Source organism: Myotis lucifugus, unplaced genomic scaffold, assembly GCF_000147115.1.
Source record: "Myotis lucifugus unplaced genomic scaffold, Myoluc2.0 scaffold_145, whole genome shotgun sequence".
In the NCBI taxonomy this organism is placed as follows: domain Eukaryota; kingdom Metazoa; phylum Chordata; class Mammalia; order Chiroptera; family Vespertilionidae; genus Myotis; species Myotis lucifugus.
Window position 1 is genome coordinate 1419059 of NW_005871193.1, and position 24649 is coordinate 1443707.

Below are 24649 nucleotides of genomic sequence, written 5' to 3' on the forward strand. Positions count from 1 at the left end.
TGGTGCACAGGACGACGCTCCAACTAACTGAGCCACCCGGCCAGGGCAAAGTATTATTTTTTTCTCCATTTTTTTCTTTTTTTTTATTTGTTTCTCTTGTTTGGGACAAATTATTAATTTTTAAAACAATAAATTAATGAAGATTGCAAAGCAATCTTAATAATAGCTTTAAAAATGTTAAAGCTACTTAATTTTAAAAGATCACTATAAATCATCTATTGTGCTCCTGCTTTAAACCACTTTCTAGAATGACTATCCTAGGAAAGCAGGCGTCAGGCAGGAAGAGGCGCGTCTTCATCGCTTCGCCCCTGACAGGTTTGCTGCATTACTAGGAAAGCCCTGCGAGCTCCTTTATCAGCAGAAGGGGCAACAATAACATGGACCCAGCCTAAGCGGGGGTCTCAGGGTTTCTACCAGGTCTGAAGGGAACAGAGGAAAAGCTCTCTGCTGAAGGGTGGACTTGGGGCACCTGCGGGGTTACTGCGTTAGGGTGGGTCTGGGTGTCAAACTCAGCGACGTGAAAGGGGGCGGGACAGCTCCCATACTGATGATGGAACAAGGTGTACCAACTCCCACATGATCCGGACAGTTTTCACAACAGAATTACCTGAAATTGCTCATTTCCCAGGTGCTGGGTATGTGTGTGTGCAGATGAGCAGATGTTTCTGCCGACTGCCTGATCAGCAGTCTGCAATTATACCCCCGGGAACAAGCTGCTCGCTGTGGTTAGGGGCCATTAGCCACTGAAATAATGACATCTGTCATGATTTTCATACCTCATCCTGTCCTGGATCTTATCTCCAAACTACGCAAAACGAATACCTAAGGTTCCTAAAATAGACCAACCCAATTTTAATAGCTCTGCTCTCGCCGCCATGGCGGTGAGTGTTTGAGGTTGAATAATACCTAATAGTTATTGAGTGTTTTCCTCATGCCTGGCATTGTAGAAAGTTCTTTATGAACAGCATCACTCGCCAAGCCCACCCAGATACTATCCTTCTCCCCCTATTACAGGTACAGAAACCGAGTCACTGAAAAGTTCAATAATTCACATCTAGAAGGGAACAAACCTTGGGTCCCTATTTCATCCTGTTTGACTCTCCTGCTGTATCCTGACACAGAGACTGTGCGCCATTTGGCTAGCAAGATGCTCATATATATTGAGACGATGCAATGAAGTCTAGGCAATCTAGTTTTGTATAAGGAGCTAAATAAGGTATTGGGTCCAAATGGAACACTTATTTAATGCAGTGATTCTCAACTGGGGGCAACAGCGCCTGCCTCAGGGGGCATTTGGAAATATGTGGGGTCATATTTGGTCATTGTGGTTGCTTCACTGACCTGTCACATTGGTGGGCTCTCAGGATGCTAAATGCCCAGCCGTGTGCAAAACAGTTCCGGGCAACGAGGAACTGACTGGCTCCAAACATCAGAGACGGCTAAGAAACACTGACAAAGTGGAAATAAATATATATATATATGATATGTGGTATATATATATATATATATATATATATATATATAGTATTCACATATTCACAAAGTTTATCTTATGAAAATATATAGACAATTTCATGGAATAAAATTTAAGCTGATTTTATAAAATGCTTTGCTGATTTTATAAAATGCTTCCACTATAAATGTCTATTCATCATTTAATTTTTAATAAATAAAGGATAAGAGGAACCTTAAAAAATTTAAACTTCGAGTGTGGTATCAGAACCCAGCCCTGGTATCTTTCTGGCCACCCGCTTCGATGGGAGAAGGAGAACGATTTCTGCGATTAAGGACAAATGAGACATTCAACATGAAGTAAATCAATACCAAAGCATAGAGCCTGGCCTGTGTGGCTCAGGGTTTGAGCATCAACCCACGTACCTACCAGGAGGTTATGGTTCGATTCCCAGTCAGAGCACATGCCCGGGTTATGGGATCAATCCCCAGTGTGGGGCGTGCAAGAGGCAGCCAATCGATGATTCTCTCTCGTCATTGATGTTTCTATCCCTCTCTCCCTCTCCCTTCCTCTCTCCCTGAAATTAATAAAAATATATATATATTTTTAAATACCAAAGAGTGCCTTAAAAGTGGAACGCTGTTGATTTTGCAGACATACTGGCCTAGCTCCGGCTGTTTGCCGAAATCAAGCTCTCCTGGTCAAGTCCAGTCTTCCTTTTGCAGCTGCCCCAGAAATCAGTCCGGTCCTGAGATTTGCTTGAGAAGTAAGTATCTGCACTAAAACTTATCTGCGCCCTTTTTCAATCAAGTCACCAAATCCTTCACGATCATTGTTTTTCCTGAAAACCCCCTTCTCACTTTATCTGGATCATCCCTGCGTTTTCTTTGCAGCGTCTTAGTTCTGCGGTTTTCATTCAGTGCACAGTCACTGGGGCTCTGGGAGAGGAGCGCCAATGGCCCCAAGCAGCTGACTTGCCCGAGGAGAACTGGGTTCATGTGAGGCCAGGAGTCCTGACCAGAGCTGCCTTGCCTCCTGCAGGTCTCCTGACGGGTCTGCTGGTGCCACTACTTGGAAACGAGGTACCCAGGGTGGCTCCTCTCAAGTCTCTTCCTGCTGCACCGGGAAGCGCCTGAGCCCCACTCACAACCCCGGGCCGCCCTGCAGGAAGCTGGCCATGATGACAGAGTGAGTGAGGTCCCATCAGGCTAACAGCTACAGCTGGCTCCCCAGGGTGCACCCTCCTGTCCCTGGCTTCCCAGGCCTTACTGTCCAGAGAGCAGACACACAGCCACACCAGGGGGCGGCCTCTGGCTCCGGGCAGGGATGGGTTTGCAGCTGTATTGGCATCTCTGTAGCTTCTCACTCTGACCCCTCTCCTTTCCCAACAGAGGCATGCAGCTCTGGCACGGCTTAGTGATCGCATTCGTGTCCCTGGTCCTACAGGCCTGCCTGCTCGTAGCCATCTACTACCTGCTCAGCAGACACATGGGTAACCGGCTCGGCGTCCTCTCCCCTCCTGGTTACCCCCAGGGACCATTCCCAAGCCGGCAGCAAGGCCAGCCCCCTTTGGAGTCCCCGAGTATCACTTGCAAACCTTGAGGATTCACTGGCCAAATGGCCCCTCATCCTGACCGGGTAGTCCCTACTCCGACCCAACCTGTTTCTGGTTGGGAATCGCGGGCCCGGAGTCCTTCCACTACCTGGCCCTTCTGCCTAGAGACAGGCTTCTGTAAAGCTCGTGAGGGTGGCCTCATCGAACCTGGGCCTAGTTAATTTTCCTCATCACCACAAAGGACTGACCGTGAAGAAAGGGCTTTGAATTGCTACAGAAGGCAGTATGGTTGGGTTAGACTAAGAGACCATCTTCAATTCTTGAACTGCTTCACAATGGGGAGTAGAGAAGCTGTGTCTTGGGAAGACATTGCAATTAGGGAAAATAAAACATTTCTTTGGCCAAGGCAGAAGATTGGGCAGGATAATGCCATGAAGGTTTTTCCAGTAAAGGAAGTCGAGACTTCTCTTCATTCATCCATCCATCCATCCGTTCATTCATTCATTCATTCATTCATTCAATACAACAGGAAACAAACAAAAAAACTCTGCCCTTAGGTAACATACATTCCTTGGGGGTACAGACAACAAATAAGATAAGTAAAATACATGAGTTAGATTATGGAAACTGCTAGGGAGAAAAAAAGCAAGGCAAGGGATACAGATTGAGTGGTGGCCAGCATTCCTGAGATGCTGGCATCCTATCCCAGTGGTCAGCAAACTCATTAGTCAACAGAGCCAAATATCAACAGTACAACGATTGAAATTTCTTTTGAGAGCCAAATTTTTTAAACTTAAACTATATAGGTAGGTACATTGTTATTAACTTAATTAGGGTACTCCTTAGGCTTAGGAAGAGCCACACTCAAGGGGCCAAAGAGCCGCATGTGGCTCTCGAGCCGCAGTTTGCCGACCACTGTCCTATCCTATGTAATAAAAGGCTAATATGCAAATCGACCGAACAGGGGAATGACCCAACACTATGATGCACACTGACCACCGGGGGGCAGACGCTCAATGCAGGAGCTGCCCCCTGGTAGTCAGTGTGCTCCCACAAGGGGAGCTCTGCTCAACCAGAAGCCAGGCTCCTGGCTGGGGAGTGTAGTGGTGGTGGCAGGAGCCTCTCCCACCTCCGAAGCAGTCGGACATCCCCTGAGGGCTCCCGGACTGCTAGAGGGTGCAGGCCGAGCTGAGGGACACCCCCCTCACCCGCCCCCCCAGTGCATGAATTTTGTGCACCAGGCCTCTAGTTTGATTATAAACTTGAGGGAAGCGAGGAACTGACCTGCACCTGTAAAGGCCCTGAGACAGGAGAGCATTTCACACATCACAGCAGGAGCAGAGGCTGGGTGGCTGGAGCAGAGGACGTAGCGTGAGAGAAGGAGGTGAGGCCAGAGAGGAAGAAGGAGGGAGGCCATGGAGGGCCTTCGAGGTTGGGACTTCGGCTCCTTCTCCAAGTGAGATGAGGGGCGTCACAGTGGAGGGGGCTGAGATGTGAAAAGATCCTTCTGATCGTTTTCCCTAAGGAGAGTGGTGCTCAGAAATGGGGGGTGCCTGCCCCAGGGAGCTTTCACTTTGGACTCTTGCCCTGTTCCCTCTAGCCAAAGAGAACGAACAGTTACTCAGAAGATCCAGGCTCTGGGCCCCCAGGCCCAGCCCTGCCCACCACCACTCACCTGCTGCACAGGAGACGAAGGAGACCGGGGCAGAGAGAAGCACCCCTGCGCGGGAGTCCCGGTACAGGAGTGAGTGACGGGGCTGGGGAAACACGTCATAAAGTGTACTGTGCTCCGTCTACACAGCCGGAGAGCCTTCCCGCAGCAGCCCAAGTCTGTCCCTGCCGCCCAAACCCAGCCCGGATTCCTCCCACCCACCCCAGTAGAGGCCTCACTACCTTATCTTTTCCAGAAAGTCATTCATCCCGTCAGTGGGGCAGACCTGGTTGGGTGTGTGTGGGTCTAAGCCAGGGGTCCTCAAACTTTTTAAACAGGGGGCCAGTTCACTGTCCCTCAGACCGTTGGAGGGCCGGACTATAGTTTAAAAAAAACTATGAATAAATTCCTATGCACACTGCACATATCTTATTTTGAAGTAAAAAAACAAAACGGGAACAAATACAATATTTGTATTTGCATGTGGCCCGCGGGCCGTAGTTTGAGGACCCCTGGTCTAAGCTCTTTGCTAGGTTTGGTCACGTGTGAACAACTGCAGAGGGGGCTCGGGGACTGTTGCTGCTCCTGTCTTTGCAATATTAAGGCATCTTTTCTGTCACCTGGCCAGTTAGTGGTGGAGCCAAGATTCTGACTGACTCTGCCTGCGTCCAGCTGTGGCTGGTGCTATGCATCCTGCCATCTGGCCAGTGTCATTGGCTGGTCCCAGAAGCTGACTCCACCGTGCTCCCAGGGTGTCCATCTTAGATCCTCATGGGTATCCGGGTACTTCAGTAAACATGAGTCTTGCTGATGGTTTAGTTGTATGTCTGCCTCTGGCAAGTGGGCCAACAGGCTCACCACCCTCTTGTTTTCTATCTCGGGGCTCGGGAGGCCCCCAGGTCACTGTTGACACAGTGGAAATTATTGCTTCTGCAGCATGACAATGACCCCTGAGGGAGCACCCTCCAGAGATCGTACTTTCTCCCATTGGTTTATCTCTTGGTTGATTTGGGTTTGCTCCCTCCTCCTACTGTGATCTTTTGAGTTGGAGAAATCGGGTTGTCAGGCTTCCTAGCACTGAGATAAGTTGTCAGGCTTCCTAGCACTGAGACAAGGCCTCGGGGCACATGGGGACCAGAAGATGCCGCTCAGAGTTTCAGCAGAATGGGACAGGCACTGGCCTCGTCATGACCCCTGAGCCTAAAGCTGCACCAGAACCTGGCCAGACTCAGAGGCCCTTTAGTTGCCAGGGAGCTCAGAGACCATCGTCCAATCCTCTTGTTTTATGGGGGACAAAACCAGGGCATGAAAAAGGATGTGACCTGCCTGGAGTTAGGGGCAGGTTAGCCTAGAACCTGTGCCATGACTTCCGAGGCCAGAGCTGTTGGCTTGGGGCGCACTGTCTCATCATGTCCCCGTATACTGCACCCACACACAAGCAAGCCAGTTAGCTTCAGGTGGAGCTGGACAAACAGCAGCGCCTGGACTCTAGGCCATGTTCCTGCCTATCTTTGGAGGCTCTGTCTCCCACCCCTTCTCTCTATTCTATCCCTCTTTCCCTTTGGGGAGCTCTTTATCTCTCTTCCCCGCTCCTCTTTGCATTGCTGGCTCTGCCTCTGTCTTTGTCCCATCCTCCCTTCCACGGTCTCTGTCCACTCCTAACACCCTCCAGCTTTCTTTAGAAGAAGAACAGCTTCTATTTCTCTCTAGATAACTGCCACACATCCTCAGAGAGCTCCGACACCTCGGACAGCGCCGGCCACTCGCCTCCCACCGGCCAGGTAAGGGACACTCCTAGTGATCCCAGCCCTCCATGTGCAGCCTGGGGTCCGAGAACTCAGGCCACCCGGCTCCAGAGATGGGAGCAAGAAAGGAGGGGCTTTGGGAGTCACCGCAGCATCCTCAGGAGAGGGTGGTTAGGCATTCACTCACAGCCCTGTGTCCACACGGATCATCCAAGCAAAGTGGGTCCGAGTGGGCTGTAAAAATGGAAGTGCTGCCCAGCCAGTGTGGCTCAGTGGTTGAGCATTGACCCGTGTACCAGGAGGTCGAGGTTAGATGCCTGGTCCGGGCACATGCCTGGGTTACAGGCTCGATCCCTCGTAGGAGGCATGCAGGAGGCAGCCAATGAACAATTCTCTCTCATCATTGATGTTTCTATCTCTTTCTCCCTCTCCCTTCCTCTCTCTGAAATCGGGCTCACTACCCTTTTTTTAAAAAAAATGAGAGTGCTAATGGGAAGCCTCCTTCTCCCCGTATCCCTGTCACTGGGCCACTGCTCTGAGTCCTGACCTCATTTGAATTGATTCTCTCCATCTTTCTCCCTTACATCCATTCATCCCCTGCAGACAGGAGGAACAAAGGCGTTGGCAATCTTCCTCACTGCCCTGACCCTGCTCTCGGCCGTGACTGCCTGGGACCCAGGCTCCTTCTCATCCAGCCCAGGGCAAGCCTCTCTGCGTGAGAGTTTAGTCCTGGGGTCCTGCCTCCTCCAGACACGGTAGGAATCTGGACCTACACTTCTCTGCTCTTTTCCCCCAAGGCCACCAGGAATGTGAATTACACCCAAGTGGTCTTTCCAGCCACAGGAAGACTAGAGAACACATCCGCCCTGGACTATGAGGACATCGAGGACATGACAGATTATGTCAATGTCGACCCAAAAAGCCACAAGCACAATTTCTGGACTTTTGTGAACCCTGCTGCCTCCGAGCCTGTGGAATACTCTCAAGTGGCCATGTGAATTCCAGGGTCTGCTTTTATAAATGGGGTCAAGTTCTCTACAAATTCTTGTACTTATTTTGTAGGGAATGACTTTCTGTTTTTGTGTGTGTGTGCGTGCGTTTTAACAAGGCTTGGGAGGAAAAAATAGGCTGTATCTCAGCAAGAAAGGCTCAGATGGGGAGTTAGGATGAGCTTCCAGGTTGAGTCTGAGCTCACTGAAGCAGATCAGTAGGGAAAGTGGGGAAGTCTCAATCAGAAAATTGTTTTAAAAGATTTTAATCAGCTATAGTAGAGTCCCGTTTGGCAGTCTTACGATTGAATTAACCTCTGAGCTATTTAATTATTGGCAGCGAACAACTTCTTTAAAAGTTTTAAATAAAACGGCAACCGCCAGTTCCTCTTTTCCTCTTGCCCAGCCCAGCGTGTGTCCCTTTCTCAGAGCTGTGCCTGCTGAGTGATCCTGCTTTGCCCTCAGAACTTTAAATAGTCCACTTAGAAGGCCCACTATCGCTCAACCTTTGAACTCACTGTTTCTTATGAACGAGAGATGACAAATACCGCCTGATAAATGCCAACCAGTATCACAATCTGTTACTACAAGAACAACTTCCCAAATTTAATCTAATAAAATCTAATATCCATTCCTGGTTTGTTGTTTCCTTTTTAACCAATCCTATATAATAAAAGGGTAATATGCAAATCAACTGAACGGCGGAACGACCGGTTGCTATAACACACACTGACCAGCAGGGGGCAGACGCTCAACGCAGGAGCTTCCCCCAGCCCACAGGGCCTGATCACTGGATCGGGGCCTGCAGGCCAACCTCTTGGTCCCTTCCTCCGGCCAGCAGGCTCTGATTGCCTGATAGGGAACAGGGAACCAGAGGTGGGTGGTGGCAGACATGACCAGCGCCAGGCCAAGGCCCCCACCCCGCCAGCCACCCCACACACAGAGGGCCACTGGTGGTGGAGGGCGGGGCCGGCGAGCTGGCGGGAATGGCCAACCTCTGGGTCCCTCCCCCGGTCAGCATGCTCCGATTGCCTGAAGGCAAACGGGGAACTGGGGGTGGGTGACGGTGGGGGGCGTGGCTGGCTGCCAGCAGCTGGGGAAGATGGCCCTGATCACAGGCCAGGCCTAGGGACCAGACCTGAGCAGAATTTCGTGCACCAGGCCTCCAGTTAGGAATAAAAGGACACTTCCTTAACGCGATTAAGAATCGCTTATCTGAAATCAGTAGATGCGTGATATTTAACTGTAAGGTCCTAGGCATAGTCCTATTAGATCATGACCAAAGTAAGAATCCCCACAAACCTGCTATTTCCTTCGTTATCTAAAATCATTCTAGAAGTTCTAAGCAGTTCAATTAAACACCTGACAAAAATAAGGGCTATAACTTTTGGAAAGGAGGATGAAATTTGTCATTGTTTGCAGATATCCTACTCCTAGAAAACCTCAGAGAATTAACTTAAAACAATTTAAAATTGATTGCATGCAGTAAGCAGTGACTAGAGAAATATGCAACATACTTTCTCCAATAGTTAATTTAGACAGGAATTTTAAAAAAAAATGTTCACCATAGCTAAACATCTCCCAAAGGGGAAACCCTAGGAATACTCTTAGCCAAATTCAAACTCCAATGAGTGGTGTTCAGATCTTAGAGATGATTTATGAACTTGCTCCCTCTGCTGGCGGAAAATGACTTGAGCAGTGGGTGGCTTTCCTAGTCCCAGGTTCTTCTTTTCCCCAAGAAACCGAAGAAATGGTTCTGGCTTGGCTTCTATGGCTTGAAGTATTTGCTGATCTATATGTCCCTTCACCTTAGCCTGCCATTGTTACTCTTTCCTGCCCCCCCCCCACCCCAGCTTCATATGTAGAAATCCTAACCTCCAAGGTGATGGCATTAGGAGATGGGGCCTTTGGGAGGTAATTAGGTGATGAGGGTGATTCCCTTGTGAATGAAATTAGTGCTCTTATAAAAGAGATCCCACAGAGCTCCCTAACCATAAATAATTGTTTTCAGAGAGGAAGGGAGAGGGAGAGAGAAATAGAAACATCAATGATGGGAGACAATCACTGATCGGTTGCCTCCTACACGCCCCCTACTGGGGATCGAGCCCACAACCCGAGCATGTGCCCTTGACTGGAATTGAACCCTGGGACCCTTTAGTCCACAAGCCGACTCTATCCACTGAGCCAACCTGACTAGGGCAGCCCTTCTGTCTTGTAAGGATACCATGCGCAGTCCACAGCCTGGAGCGGGCCCTCACCAGCCATGCTGACACCCTAATTTTGGATTTCCAGCCTCCAAAACTGTGAGAAACAAACTTCTGTTGTTTATAAGCCACCCGGTCTGTGGCATTTTGTTACGGCAGCCAGGATGGACGAAGATGTCTCCCTAGAAAGCTTTTGTTAATGGAGAAATGGAGATTCTATTGATTAGAGGGGCAGAATGAGGAATAAACACTGACAACAGCACTGTCTTTGCATCCAGAAGCGAAACTGTACTTCTTATTGATCTCTTTTGAAAAGAAAACACACACACAACAAACAGAACGACAGAGAACTGAAGAGGTTCAGACATGTACCATGCAGCCAAAAGAGACTGCCTGGGGACACGGCGAGACAGTTCCCATGCCAGGAGAGGGGACGGCAGCAGCCGCACAGTCGCGCAGATAGAGGGCCTGCTTTCTGCAGAATGTGGACAGGCCCTGGGGGTGGGGAGGAGCATACGTAAAACGGAGACTGAGCAGCTGTGCGGGTGGGGTCACAGCAGGCATGACCTAGTTGTGGCGACAGGCAGGAACACGTGCAAAATCACACGTGGCAGAGGGGAATTAACAGAGCAGTGAAACCAGAGCCTATCAGTGTTAGGCAAAGTCGGTGCAAGAGTGTTAGGATTAGGTGGACCTAATCAGAGAAAACAGCCCAGAGAGAGGTGCTTCTGAACTCAGCTTAGGAAGAAGGTTGGGCCCTAGCTGGTTTGGCTCCGTGGATAGAGCATCGGCCTGTGGACTGAAGAGTCCCGGGTTTGATTCCAATCGAGGGCACATGCCCAGGTTGCAGGCTCAGTCCCCAGTGGGGGATGTGCAGGAGGCAGCCGATCAATGATTCTCTCTCATCATTGATGTTTCTATCTCTCTCTCCCTCTCCCTTCCTCTCGGAAATCAATACAAATATATTAATAATAAAAAAAGAAGAGTGGGTCGTAACTGGTTTGGCTCAGTGGATAGAGCGTCGGCCTGTGGACTGAAAGGTCCCAGGTTCGATTCCGGTCAAGGGCATGTACCTTGGTTGCGGGCACATCCCCAGTAGGAGGTGTGCAGGAGGCAGCTGATCGATGTTTCTCTCTCATCGATGTTTCTAACTCTCTATCCCTCTCCCTTCCTCTCTGTAAAAAACAAAAAAAAATAATAATAAAATATATTTTTTAAAAAAAGAAGGGTGGAAATCTATTGATGGGAGAAGATGCAGAAGAAAAGGGGGCAGGCCTGACTGGATGCAGGCTCTCGGAACTGCATGGGGAAATGTTCGTGCCTGGGCTCAGAGACAGTGGGGAGACTTGGATCGGGGAGTTGTTGTCAAAGAGAACAGAGACCTGAACGTCAGCGACCATATGATTAAGGTCTCTGATGAACTCCGCTATGATTGGCTTCAAAAGTAGGACATTTTAGAGCCAATAAATATATCGTGGAGTTTAACATTTGCACCCACCCTGATTGCTTATAAAGGGCAGGCATTCTTGGAGAGTTGTTCAAGAAGCAAGTTGAAAGTGTGGCTCCAAGTGACTTACAGAGGTTTGATTGACGGTCGATGGTGCAGATGACACGTCAGATCCCCGGTAAGTAGAGAGAAGGGCTCGTTTCATGTCCTGAGGAGTTTGGGCCAAGAAGCTGATGACTGGAGACAGCTAACAATTTGAACTGCTGCTCAAAGTCATTGCTAGCCGGCCATGTGGCCAGAAATAAAACGGCCTTTTGCTTAGGAGACTTCTGAGAGCTTAGAAGGTTAGCTGCCTAAATGCGAACGGTCGCCTGTGTAGTTTCTAGCACGGCGAAGTCACTTTCTCCCGTGTGCTATGTCATCAGGACCTGCAGGGAACAGTCATGCTGCCCCACTCACACCGGGTTCCTCTGTGGGTGAGAACTGGATGGAAACCTCTCCAAAACTATCCTATAACAAGATACAGAGAAGCTGACTTGCTACTGGCAACCAGGTGGTAGTTGATTACATGATAATAATAAACTGGGAATAAACCATATACCAGAATAAACAGTATACCAGAATAAAGTCGACCTGTTTTCAATAAATTCTTTTTTTAAATATATTTTTATTGATTTCAGAGAGGAAAGGAGAAGGGAAAGAGCATACAAACATCAATGAGAGAGAATCATTGATCAGCTGCCTCCTGCACTTCCCATACTGGGGATCAAGCCAGCAACCCTGGCATGTGCCCTTGACCAGAATCGAACCCAGGACCGTTTAGTCCACAGGTCAATGCTCTATCCCAGTGGTTCTCAACCTTCCTAATGCCGCGACCCTTTAATACAGTTGCTCATGTTGTGGTGACCCCCAATTTCATTGTTACAAATTGAACATAATTAAAGCATAGTGATTAATCACAAAAACAATATGTAATTATATATGTGTTTTCCGATGGTCTTAGGCGACCCCTGTGAAAGGGTCGTTCGACCCCCAAAGGGGTCATGACCCACAGGTTGAGAACCACTGCTCTATCCACTGAGCCAAACCAGCTAGGGCTCTTCAATAAATTCTTATTCTAAAGGAGCAACTACCCAACTGCCCACCATAGAACTTCAGCAGATTTCCATGATGGACACTACCTTATTGGCCAACAAGACCCAATAGGGTGAGGAGGTATTTTATGCCCAACATCAGTGGGGTTTTTGCTCTTGGGATCAGGACAGGTTTCTGGGCCCAGGGGGGCTCTCAAGAGGCCTTCCACACCAAGCCCCCAGCCTCGAAACCAAACACATTATAGTAACTCCATCTTATCTGGGTTTATAGTTTTGTTTTTTGTTTTGAGGTCCCACTGGCTCGCTTAAACACTCACTCTTTCAGGCAGGAATTTCTAGACTCAGTCTTTCACCCCTTGCTCTTTGCCCTTCCTTGCCACATACACCCTCCCTGAGCTTCGAGGGGAGCATGTGTTCAGTTACCTCAGGAGAACTGGGTCAAATGAGAGACCAAGACTCTAGAACTTTAGGGAAAGTCCCTATGGCCTTTGAGCTGGGAGGCTGGTGACTTTCCCAGCCTACCCCAAGGTCATTGCTGCTTCAAACCCACTTTCAGCTCCACACTGCCACCGTGTGGCTCCACGGATTTTTTTTTTTTTTCTTCTTAAACTGGGTGAAGGGGCTCCAGGAAGGTGGCTCCCCTCACCTCAACCTTCCCCTTGCCCGTGCCCTGCTCAAGGAGATCAAAATTTTAATTTAATTTGCCTATACCATTATCACTGTCACTGGGAAACAAAGATGCCTAGAAATTTCCTGGTTGCTAAGGGATTTTATTGGTGAATTTCAACTACATTTCTGGGTTCCCGACCCAGGAGTGAGCTGCTGCAGCGTAGGCTGAATTTATAGCCTCTTAAAAGACCTATTTATATACAAAGCACATCTGGAAAATTATTGGCCCATACCAAACAACATAAAAAGTCACCCTGAGAAACCCATCACCCTCCTCCTGCCATCGTCTGCCCTGCTCCCTAACGAGTTCTAAGGGACTAAAGTACTGTATTTCACAGTTAGCCTTCTGGGGTCAGCTGCCAAAACTGAGATTCACCCAGCCCTGTTCAGGTGGCTCAGTTGGTTGGCGCATCGTCCATACACCAAAATGCTGTGGGTTTAATTCCCAGTCAGGGCACATACCTCGGTTGTGGGTTTGATCCCTGGTCAGGATGTGTACAGGAGGTAACCGATCAATGTTTCTCTCACATCAGTTTCTCTCTCTCTCTCTCTCTCTCTCTCTCTCTCTCTCAATCAATTTTTTTAAAAAAATAAGATTGGCCCAGACAGCACAGAACCTCCTCGCTTCCCACCGAGACCCGCCTCCCCGAACCCTGTCCAAGGCCCTGTGCTGTGCCAGAATGTCTGTGAGAACTTCCCACACATACTGCCAAAGCTGTCACTCATAGATCCAGACAAGACCCTGCCAATTCCTTCAGGAGCCCCCTGCAATAGGCTCCCGAGGCCCCAGCCCAGGGTCCAGTTGCTCCCTACTGCCCTCATCACCGGACAGCACCAGCTTTCCGAAGAAGATCAAATGCTGCCTTTCCATGGAAGGAACAGTGAGGCCCCCAAGCCACCGCCACAAGCAAATCCCCGGTGTCCAACGCAAAACTGAAAACATGACCGTGGTATGTATGAGTTGCTATAGAAAGCAAGAGTAGACACGGAAGTTGCTCTGGCCAGCCTCGATTCCCGGTCTCCTCTCTTCCCCTCTGAAATGTAGCCTCATGGGCCCGTGCCCTAGAAATTATCTGCCAGAAGCAACCTGAAGCCAGGCTATCATTATCTTCTCCAATATCAGTAGAGTGTTCTAGTGTCTACAGCAGTGGTTCTCAACCTTGGCTGCACATTAGAATCACCTGGGAATCTTTTTAAAATCCTGATTTCTGGGCCTCATCCTCCGGAAATTCTGTTTCTTTGTTACTAATGTTGTGGCCCCACCCCATAACAAAGAAACAGAATTTCCGGAGGATGAGGCCCAGAAATCAGGATTTTGAAAAGATTCCCAGGTGATTCTAATGTGCAGCCAAGGTTGAGCACCACTGGTCTACAGTCTACCAATCCCTCTAACAAGGTGGCATTTTCATTTCTTTGTAACAGATAAGGAAACTGTTGCTGGGAGAGATTAGATAACTTGCCCAAGTTTGTACAGTAGAAAAGGGGTGAGATCAGGACTCAAACCCATAGCCTTGGGGTACAAGAATGGTGTCCCTTCTATTTCCCATTATTATGATGAGCAAAGATATTCTTAGTTTTTATTACAGGCACTAAGGTCAGGTACTTTGGTCTGAAGCGGGTGGGGGAGGAACAACTTCAACAGCTCAGACTGGCATGGGAGGCTCTGAAGATCCACCGGGGTGGATGGACCAGAAAGAAGGGGTTGGGTGTCAGGGACCCACCTGGGCAGCAGAGTGCAGTGAAGACACTGTGGGTCCTGTTCCTTGAGCCTCTGCCCCACCCTCCTAGGCCCTGTGTCCCACCCTCCAGTTCTCTAGCACTGAAGGGCTGGAATGCTTTGCTCACTCACAACACTCAGTTCAGTGCTTTTCTTTTCAAGAAACCTAGGCGTCTTCTCAAAGCTGAGTGGCCTCCTAAACGTGTATCCCCAAATCCACGGTCATTCCTCAAGGCCTCCCTAGGAGAGGAGGGCAGATCGAACCTGTTTCCTAGAGCTGCTCTCAGGAGCTCCTAATTAGATTAGCCATCTCTTAGAATCTACGATTGGATAGTATAGAGCTCATGGGTTTACAAGCCTCCTATCCATCCACAGTCCTATTGGACCCCCACAGCTGAGAGAGCAAGCATTTCACCTATGTTGGTCCTCAGTGGTTGGCATGGTGGTGGGACCAGGACCCAGTTCTCCTGACTTTTTAGCTGATGCTCTTTCTACCGTCAAGGCCATCTCTGAGGTTAGAATCAGAATTAGGGCAGGAAAGCTACCCCATGACATAAGCCCCACTGGAGATAACTCCAGGCAGAGCCCCCGATTCTACCTGCTCTGCTGTCTCTCCCAGCATCGGCATCACAGGATTGAGGGCAAAAAATAGACAGAATGGCCATGGAAGGACCACAGTCACCAGAACTGAGTCAGATTATAAATGTCATTGTCAGGAAAATCCAACAATTCTTCTAGAGTCTGTGGGTTAGAGCCCTTTGTGTTTCTCCGTTGGAATGTCATTTCCAGTCTTGCAAAGTCATGAAAGGTCAGAGCTGAGAAAGACCTTAGAGTGCATCTCTGTTCTACAGGCGAGGAGATCAAGGCCCCGAGAGGTGACTTGCCCAAGGTCGTATGGTGGCCTGAAGGCAGAGACGAGTGTTAAATCCGGGCTCCTGCTTGAGCACAGCACGTATACATTCTCGTGGGAGCTCTGATGAGCCTCAAGGAAATCCAGAGCCATGGCCCATCACACTTCTCAAAGGACGTCTCCTCCGTGCAGCCCCCGAGGAAGGAGCTGTCTGGACGCTGGGAGCAGGGGGAGAGCCACCCTCCCTGCTGACTCTGAGGCTTCCTCCATTCTTAATTTGATCATGACCATTATCATCCCCTCCTCGCCACCCGCCTTTTTCTCACCCTCACCCTCAGTGGGTAATACCACTGAAAATACACAACACTTCGCCCCCATCCTATAAAGGGGCAGGTGTAGGGAGAAAAGGAATTTGAACTTGCAGAGTACCTGGTGCTGTACTAAATACTATATCTCTCTCCAGTGGACACATGGGCATAGCAGGCGAAGCGCCCAGACCCATTCATTTGTCTTCATTAAACAATCCTTCCTCTACAAAAAATTAAAATGTTTTAAATTTAAAAATCCAGGATCCACATAGGGTCTTCCTGGTAGTTTTTCACTTCTCTCCTCTCCTGGTCAGGTGAGGCTGGGGACAAGTAGCCAAGTAGGAGACCAGCCTCTGAGTTCCAGCCACCCGTGGAGCCCCAGGCAGGGCCGTCCTAGGCCTGCCCCAGATCTGGGCACCACATCATCCACGTGGGTGTGGTCCCCAGACACCCTGTGAATACGGCAGGATCAGGGAGCCGACAGTTTGATTCTCCCTGACTCCCAGCATGTGAGATTGGGAGCAACTGAGGGTAGGCCAGACACCCAGGGTAGCCATTCTGGCCTTTTCACACGGCCTCAAACTGGGCTCCCCTAACTCCAGCCCTGACCCTCCCAGCATTTGCGCCCAGTGCTGAGATGCGCAGACACCCTCCTATATCCCGTGGGCAGTGCCAGGCTCCCGGGAGTGTTCCCTAAAAGATGTCCATCTCAGTGACGCCTTCCCCGTCCACCTGCTCTGAGCCCTTCAGTGGCCCTTCAGGCCCAGGCCGCCCACCGAGGCTGGGGCTGAGGCTGAGGGCGGGCGGGCAGCTGGAGCGGGTCAGCAGCAGCGTGGTGCGGCGGCTGGAGAAGCTGCCGTGGGAGAGCTGCCTGCGCATCTGGGGCCGAGGACCCCCACAGCAGGCCAGATGGCGTAGGGGGTGCGGCCACAGGTGGCTGTTGAAGCCCATGTAGATCCAGGGGTTGCAGCAGCTGCTGAGGTTGCCCAGCAGCATGGAGATGGTGAAAGCCACATTGGTTGAATCTGCCAAGAGAGAAGCCGAGAAGCCTTAGACGGACAGCTGGGAGGGGCCTGGGAGAGAATCCAGGCCTCGCTGAACAGAGGGGGAAACTGAGAGCTAGAACGGAGAAGAGACTGACAGGGGTTCTTTCGTTAGGGGGGAGCACAGCTGAGACTCGAACCTGGGACCCCCAACTCCAGAGTCTTACCTCTCTGGCTTTTTTTGTAACTACGGGGTTTGCTCCAAGTTGACCTCAGAGGTAGATAGGAGCAGCCCAAATAGGAGGCACTGTCTTTGTTCCAAACCTAGACCTTGAATTTTCTAATGGAGGCAGAACTAGGATAAGGCGACTTTCGTAGAACATGCAGGGAACATAACCATGACTTTAGGCCAAGTCCAGGTACCCCCATCCTCATTGATGTCATAGATTGGGGTGCACACTGGCTCCTGGGTTCTGCCCTTGACCCCTCAGGGGCAGTCCCACTCATTCTGTCATAGGCACCTGTGTGTCCTGGCAACAACTCAGCCAGCTGTCGGGGCCGGGGCAAGGAGACAGGCAGCCTCTGACAAAGACCCAGGGCCAGGAAGCCAGGAGCCCAGTGTGCTGTGGGGGAAACTGGGTGGACTGGAGAGTAAGTTTAAGGAAATGGATCTCAGCCCAGCGAAAAGGGCCCCAAAGGGCTTCCATTTTCCCGAGGGAGCACATGGCTTATAAGATAACACTCGACTGCACTCATTGCTCAGAGAGGTACGTGCTGAGTAGAAAATCACTCTGCACAGGTGAGGGACATGGGATTGAGGGACAGGCTCATGGTGGTGGACACCGCAGGCAGGCAGGAAAGGGCGCTCTGGGAGGCACTGTGGCGCTGTCCTAATCCTCCTGCTCGCCCTTCCCTGCTCTTCTCCACTTGCCCCAACCTCCTTCCCCCCCCACCACATCCCGACTACACACTTGCCTTCATTCGGGGCGTTCTTGTCCCACACAGTCCACATCTGGACGCTGAAAAAGGGGGCCCAGCAGGCGATGTAGGCCAGCACAATGATGAAGGTCATCTTCACGGTTCTGATCTTGGCCCGAGAGATAGTGCTGATACTGCTGACCCGAGAGGGCAGCCCCCTGGTGGCTGCAGCTGGGCCTGAAGGTGAGGCCCTGTCCCGAGTCCTGCTGCCCCCTCCTTCCACCCTCCAGGTCTGTGTCTTGACTTTTAGGTTCTTACAAATCTCGTAGCAGATGAGGCTGTAGCAGGCTGTGAGCATGGCCACGGGCAGGATGAAGATGGCCAAGGCAGTCCAGGTGATGTAGGCCCGTGGCCCCCAAGGGAAGAGAAAGTCTGCCCAGCAGTCCAACACCCCCGAGCCCTGGATTACTTCCCGCAAAGAAAAAATGAAGACTTGTGGGAGGCTGAGGATGGCGGCCAACAGCCAGGGAGCGGCGATGAGCGGGTAGGCAGACTGGCTGGGCTGCTGGAGGCTGCGGAGGGGGTGACACACGGCCAGGTAGCGGTCCAGGGTCATGGCCAGCAGCATGTAGGTGGAAGCGAACATGCTGAGCGCCTGCAGGTACTTGACGGCCCGGCAGACGAGGTCGGGGCCCTGGAAGCGGTAGGTGATGTCCCACAGCAGCTGGGGCAGCACCTGGAAGAGCGCCACGCCCAGGTCGGTCAGGGCCAGGTGCCGCACAAACAGGTGCATGCGGGCGCGCTGGCGGCCCTGCTGGCCCAGCCTCAGCAGCACAGCCAGGTTGCCTCCTGTCGCCAGCACCAGGACCACGGCCAGGACCCCGATCTCCACCTTGGCCAGCTCCTCATCCCGGCCCAGCCAGGGTGTGGTGGCATTGGGGGCCGAGAGGGTGCCCCCAGGAATGGGGTCGGCAGCCCAGCGCGGCCCAGAATCCATGGTGGGAGTTTGCTGGGAGGGAAGGGGGACAGGAGAGGGACGGGTGGAGAGTGGGGTGCAAGGAGAAGTTTAGGGATGAACTGGAGTATGATGGAGAGAAAGAAGGGCAGGACGGCAGGGGAAAGGCTCCAGTAGAGGATAGGGATAGAGAGAAGGAAGGGGCAGGAGATAAGGAAGAGCTGCGGATCCCAGACGGGAGGGGAAACCTAGGAGCGAAGAGAAGGGGGTGTCAGGAAGGGAAGAACGGAAAAAGCTGTGCAGGGTGAGGCTTCTGGAAGGACAAGAAGGCTTGGGGAGCTGCACCAGCCCCGAATCCACCCCAAGTTCACTTTCTCCAAGCTTTTCTGGAAGCAGAAAGCAGATAGATGTCCCTAAGTCTGTTTAGAGGCAGGGTCAGGGCCATCTGAGCACCAGCAAGGGGCGACAAGCCGCAGCAGCTCAGCGGCTCCCGCAGGCAGGCAGGTTTTATGGGCTGGCGGCCCAGAGGCCAGCGGGTTGGCTCCTGCAGAGGAGGGCGGAGTGAGACTCTGGCCCCCGGCTGGGGGGAGAGAGCGGTCAGCCAGGGAGGGTAAGGGGAGAGGGACAGAGGGGCGGGGGACCAGGGACAAGGAAGGAGAGAAGCAGACAACGAAAGCAGTGCTCACTAGCTGACCGGACCCACGGACCCACAGACAGACTAGCTCATCTACGCTGTATCCTGGAGCCATCGGACTGTCTCCCAAGACAGGTACGCACCTGGGGGTGGGGTGGCCATCGCCCACTCCCCTCCCCTGGGACCCTGCAGATGACAGTGCTGTTGGGTGTGCTGCCTGCCCCGGGCTCTCCTACACCCCGGCAGGGTCCAAAGTCTGCAGGGGTGGCAGGACCGGCAGCGCCCCACACAGAGCCTTGACCCTGGGGAGGACGTCTGCCCACAGACCCCGTGGGAGGCTGAGAGCCATGCAGGGAGGAGAAAAAGCAGGACGTGTGTGGAGAGAGGAGTGGCGGTGAGGGCAGAGAGGTGGAGTGGAAGTAGCTGGACTTGGGGCCCCAGTGCGCTTGGTGGGAGGGGCCGAAAGGGGAAATTGGGTACCGGAGTCTTCAGGGGAAGGCTTAACCCCCGGCCTCCCAGACTCTTTAAGGGCAATATGCCAACCGCAGGCAACCACCCTGTGAGATGGAAAACGGAGTCTGTGACACTGGATCACAACCAGAAAGCAGTAGATGCAGGACTAGGCCCAGCGCAGTGCGCTCCTCCGAGCGCAGACTTAATGGACATCCAGGGGCAGAGGGTAAAAATAACCCGCACCCAGAGGAAGCGCTCGGCTCCGCAGAGAAGGCAGTGTGTGGTGTGATGAGCAGTGCGTGGTGCTGGTGGGGGAAAGCACTTTAGTTTTGGTTCATAGACAAGGTGGATTGTGGGGACTCTCTCCAGAGCAGATTGGTTCATTCGGAGTGGCGACAGCATGGTCCACAGCCCTCAGAAGGGGCAGGTCCGTCATTGTCCTGAGGTCCTCTGGTCTTGCTTTCAGGCACACCAGACCCCTTTTAGTGTCACTCACCCCCACACCCAGTTAGCCATCGCTTCTTGAAGAGTCCGCCTCCTAAACACCTACAAACTCATTTCCACTTCATCCCATTGCCACAGTCCAAGCACTCATCGTTTCTCATCTCAAGTGCTAAGCATCTGCCCACAGACCCTGTGGGAGGCTGAGAGCCACGCCGGGAGGAAGGACAAGCAGGACGTGTGTGGAGAGAGGGGTGGTGGTGAGGGCAGAGAGGTGGCGTGGAAGCAGCTGGACTTGGGGCCCCAGTGCGCTTGGCCAAAGGGGGAAATTGTGATGCTCTGCTGCCCAGCTTCATCTTCTAAAGGATTTTGCTCTTTAGGTATTCTTTTTTTATTGATTTCAGAGAGGAAGGAAGAGGGAGAGAGAAACATCCATGATGAGAGAGAATCATTGATCTGCTGCTTCCTGCATACTGTGACCTCCTGGTTCATAGGTTGAGTCATGCCAGCTGGGCAGGTATTCTTTTATATATATATAATGTTTTCATTGATTTTTTTTTTTTTTTTAGAGAGAGAGAAGAAGAGATAGAGAGATAAAAACATGGATGATGAGAAACGTCGATTGGCTGCCTCCTGCACACGCCCCCCGCCCCCACCCACTGGGGATTAAACCCACAACCTGGGCATGTGCCCTGCTCAGGAACTGAACTGGGGATCTCTTGGTTCATAGGGAGAGGCTCAACCATTGAGCCACACAGTCGGGCTCTTTATGCATTCTTTGCTACAAAAAGCTTTATTGTTCCATTTGGTCCAATGCATGGGAGAGGGCTTCAGGGTGGTTAAAAGCATGGCTAGTAGTTTTGGGGAGAGGTTCAGGTAAAAGCCAGACCCCAGGGGATGCAGAGGGGCCCCTCAAAGGCCTCTGGGCTCCACAGGCTCCAGTCGTGCTTGAGGGTGGGCCTTTCGAAGAGACACTCGCCCAGCCCAGCCTGGGGGCGGCAGCCTGCGGAGGGAGCCAGGTGTGGCCCATCTTCTTGATGAGTTTCACCTCCTCACCCGGAAGTGGTTCTGCAGGAAGTCAGAGCTGAGGGTCTGCGTGGGTAGAACCCGGGCACACAGATCCACGGGGCCTGGGCCAGGTTCCTCCCCAAGGCCAGGGCGGCTTCCCTGGCGCCCTGAGTTCTGCCCACTCATCTCAGGGGGCCTCAGCACGTCCTGGGAGAGAATGCGGCCATCGTGCTGGGTTTCGTGCTTCTTCTTCACCAACTTGTGAAAGAAACGGCCCCGCCCTCCAGAGCCACATCTTCACAGTGGAAGTAAAAGCCTAGAGAGAGGTAGGTGTGGGGGGTGGGAGGGCGCAGAGGCAGGGCGGGCCAGGCGGCTCACCACAGCCTCCACGTGGTGGGATAAAGCTGACGGATTTGGGAATAAACCACGTGTGTTGGCTGCTCTCAGAGGTGGTTCTGAAGGTGGTGAGTGGATAAGACGCTGGAGAGTGGCCGGAGGTTGGAAGAAGGGGTGTCCTTGGGCCTGTTCCGTCCAAACACTGTTGAAGCAAGAGGCAGAGTCGGGACCACCAAAGGTACTGCCTCCTTATGTATTCTTATTTTAAGTCTCTCTACTAGTTCATTCCCATCCGCAGGCAATTAAAATCTAGTGTTGTCCATTTCCAACAAATCATAGGCCTCCTCGGACCCTGTACCTCCCACGCCAGCTATCCCAGTCTCTTCCCTTTTACAGCAAAACTTCTCGGAAGGGCTGGCCACACTTGTCTCCATGGTATAGCTCTCAATCATTTATTTCTTGGATATATTCATTTTAAATTATATACACTTACACATACGTTTTAAAAATATTACATATTTTGCAAATGGCATCATACTATGTATACCATTCCGGAACCTCATTTTTAAAAAACAATGTATTAGGGTAACATTGGTTAAAAACACTGTAAATTTCAGGTGTACATCTTTATAGTGTGACATCTGTCTACTCCACTGAGAACTGACCACCCAGTGTCTGGCCTCCTGTCGTCACCATGTATTTGACCCTCTTTGTTCTCCCTCTAACCCAGTGGTTCTCAACCTTGGCTGCACATTAGAATCACCTGGGAAATCTTTTTAAAATCCTGATTTCTGGGCCTCATCCTCCGGAAATTCTGTTTCTTTGTTATGGGGTGAGGTCACAACATTAGTAACAAAGAAACAGAATTTCCGGAGGACGAGGCCCAGAAATCAGGATTTTAAAAAGATTTCCAGGTGATTCTAATGAGCAGCCAAGGTTGAGAACCCGGTTTAAACCCCCTAGCCCCCTCTGGAAACCCCCAATTTTGGTGGACTGAAACCTATGAATCTATGAGTTTGGTTTTTGTTTGTTTTATTAGTTCATTTGTTGCTTTTTGCTTTATATCCCACATCTGAGTGAAATCATTCGGGTTTTGTCCTTTTCTGTCTGCTTTGTTTCACTTTGCAAAATCCTCTCAAGATTCATCATGTTGTCGCAAATGGTAATAGTTCATCTCTTTTTATGTCTGAGTATAATTCCACTGTATATATGTACCACATCTTCTTTATCCCAATATCCGTCAGGACACGTAGGTTACTTACATGTCTTGGCTATTGTAAATAATGCTGCAATAAATATAAGGATACAAATATCTTTACGAATGTGTTTTCACTTTTTTTTGGTGGGGGGTATATACCCACTAGAGGGATTGTTGGATCATATAGTAACTCTATTCTTAATTTTTTGAGAAGTCTCCATATTGTTTTTCATAGTGGCTGTACCACCAAGAGTGCACAAGGGTTCCCTTTTCTGCACGTCCTCACCAACACCTGTTATTTCTTGTTAATTTTGATGATACCATTCTAACAGGTGTGAGGTGACATCTCCTTGTGGTTCTGATTTGCATTTACCTGATGATCAATGATGTTGAGCATCTTTTTATGTGCTGTTGGCCATCTGTTTGCCTTCTTCGGAATGTCTACTCAGATCTTCGGCCTCTTTTTAATCAGATTGTTTTTGTTTGTTTTGCTGTTGAATTATATGAGTTCTTTGTATGTTTTGGATATTAGCCCCTTATTATGATTTGCAATGACTTTTTCCCCTCTTCTGTGGGTTGCCTTTTCATTTTGTTGATGGTTTCCTTTGCTCTTCAGAAGTTAGTTCAATGTAGTTCCACTTGTTTATTTTTGCTTTTGTTGCTTTTGCTTTAAGTCAGGGTTTTTTAAAAAACACACAACATTGTTAAGACCTGTGTCAAGAAACTTACCACCCATGTTTTCTTCTAGGAGTTTTATGGTTTCAGGTCTTACATTCAAGTCTTTAATCAATTTTGAGTTAATTTTGTGTTTGTTGTAAAATAGTGGTCTAGTCCTTCCTTTTACATGTGGCTGTCCAATTTTTCCAACACCACTTATTGCAGAGACTGTCCTTTCCCCATTGTATATTCTTGGCTCCTTTTTTGTAAATTAATTGACCATATATGCATGAGTTTATTTCTGGGAATACTGCTACTTCTTGATTTTTTGTTTTTTATTTTACGCATCATCTATGGGCTTTCCCTGTGGTAGATGAGCACATAGTGTCTTTTCAACACAGACCCCCCCACTCAAATGCATACCTCCTGGACCCTCGCCCCCATCTTCTCAATACAGTTATGGGAAAGTAACTGTGGGTCCCCATCTGAGACTGGTCTTATATGAATTAAAGGTTAAATATTAGGACAATAATAAAGGTTTTGTAAAGTCCTCTGCCAAAAATATTTTAAAAATTTAAAAGACATGATTCCTAATCAAATAATTTAACCTAATCCTTTACAAGAGAATTTGCTTTCATGGATTTGAGTGTTGGTTTACTAACTAGTAGATTCAGAGGCAGAGAAATTGAAGTTGTTAGATGCCACTTCCGTTAAAAAGGAAAGCAGGATTCTATTTTCAGGTATTCAACTTGAACATAATGTTTTCAGGAATAGACCTATCATGAAAAATAAAATTTATTCCTCAGAATATATACTTATCAGTATCTCATCCCTTAATCTTCCACTTTGGCCAAAAAGGTAAACTCAAGATCATTCCTGCATTACGATTGGCCAGTGGAGCGTGGGGATGTGTGTCTCTCTGTGCCACATCACCACCCGGGCAGAAGAAAGTGGAGAAGGGCGTCTTTCTCCTGCAGCCTCTGGGTGCCTGGTCTGCAGAGGCCTCTTCTTGGTTGGGACTCAGAACCCTCTCAGCAGGTTGAATGACGTACCAGAGCTATCGTTTCACGGAGATGCCTGGTCCCTCTCCACACACCTGTCACCTGCCCGGGCAACCCTTGAGTCACGGTCCCATAAACGCCCAGATGGAGGAAACGGTCTGGGGAAGATGGGCCATTACGGGGACTAATGCATCTTTTACAGCCGGGAGCAGGCCTTGGTGTCGCCATCATCTTCTGTTAAGTTGGTTTAATGCTGAGACTGACGGAGAGCCAACAGGTAAAAGGAGTACGTGTGGAGGATGGAAGGGTCAGCCCACTCGGTGTTGACTTCAGGGCCTCCCAGGTAGATGCCGCTTTGTTCTTCTCGCCATGAAATGCCTTGC

At 50.3% G+C, this 24649-nt stretch overlaps 2 protein-coding genes across 2 annotated transcripts; one reads left to right on the plus strand and one right to left on the minus strand.

Moving 5' to 3' along the window:
- Positions 1-2630: 2630 nt before the first annotated feature.
- On the plus strand, positions 2631-7946 carry RHEX (regulator of hemoglobinization and erythroid cell expansion). Its single transcript, XM_023759034.1, has 5 exons — positions 2631-2641; positions 2845-2945; positions 4609-4752; positions 6370-6440; positions 7202-7946. Exons 1-5 carry the CDS (start codon positions 2631-2633, stop codon positions 7400-7402), a joined length of 528 nt encoding a protein of 175 aa, XP_023614802.1. The 3' UTR covers positions 7403-7946.
- An 8378-nt stretch (positions 7947-16324) lies between these two features.
- On the minus strand, positions 16325-18667 carry AVPR1B (arginine vasopressin receptor 1B). Its single transcript, XM_006094846.2, has 2 exons — positions 17641-18667; positions 16325-16707 (listed from the first exon to the last, which is right to left on the minus strand). Exons 1-2 carry the CDS (start codon positions 18578-18580, stop codon positions 16376-16378), a joined length of 1272 nt encoding a protein of 423 aa, XP_006094908.1. The 5' UTR covers positions 18581-18667; the 3' UTR covers positions 16325-16375.
- Positions 18668-24649: the final 5982 nt, after the last annotated feature.

Bases quoted from the DNA above. Each gene is read 5' to 3' on its own strand.
- RHEX (XM_023759034.1), top strand. The intron at 2,946-4,608 runs GTAACCGGCTCG...TGTTCCCTCTAG, and splicing joins CCTGCTCAGCAGACACATGG to CCAAAGAGAACGAACAGTTA. The intron at 4,753-6,369 runs GTGAGTGACGGG...ATTTCTCTCTAG, and splicing joins GCGGGAGTCCCGGTACAGGA to ATAACTGCCACACATCCTCA.
- AVPR1B (XM_006094846.2), bottom strand. From the start codon at position 18,580: ATGGATTCTGGGCCGCGCTGGGCTGCCGACCCCATTCCTGGGGGCACC. The intron at 16,708-17,640 runs GCAAGTGTGTAG...CTCTCTTGGCAG, and splicing joins CAAGAACGCCCCGAATGAAG to ATTCAACCAATGTGGCTTTC.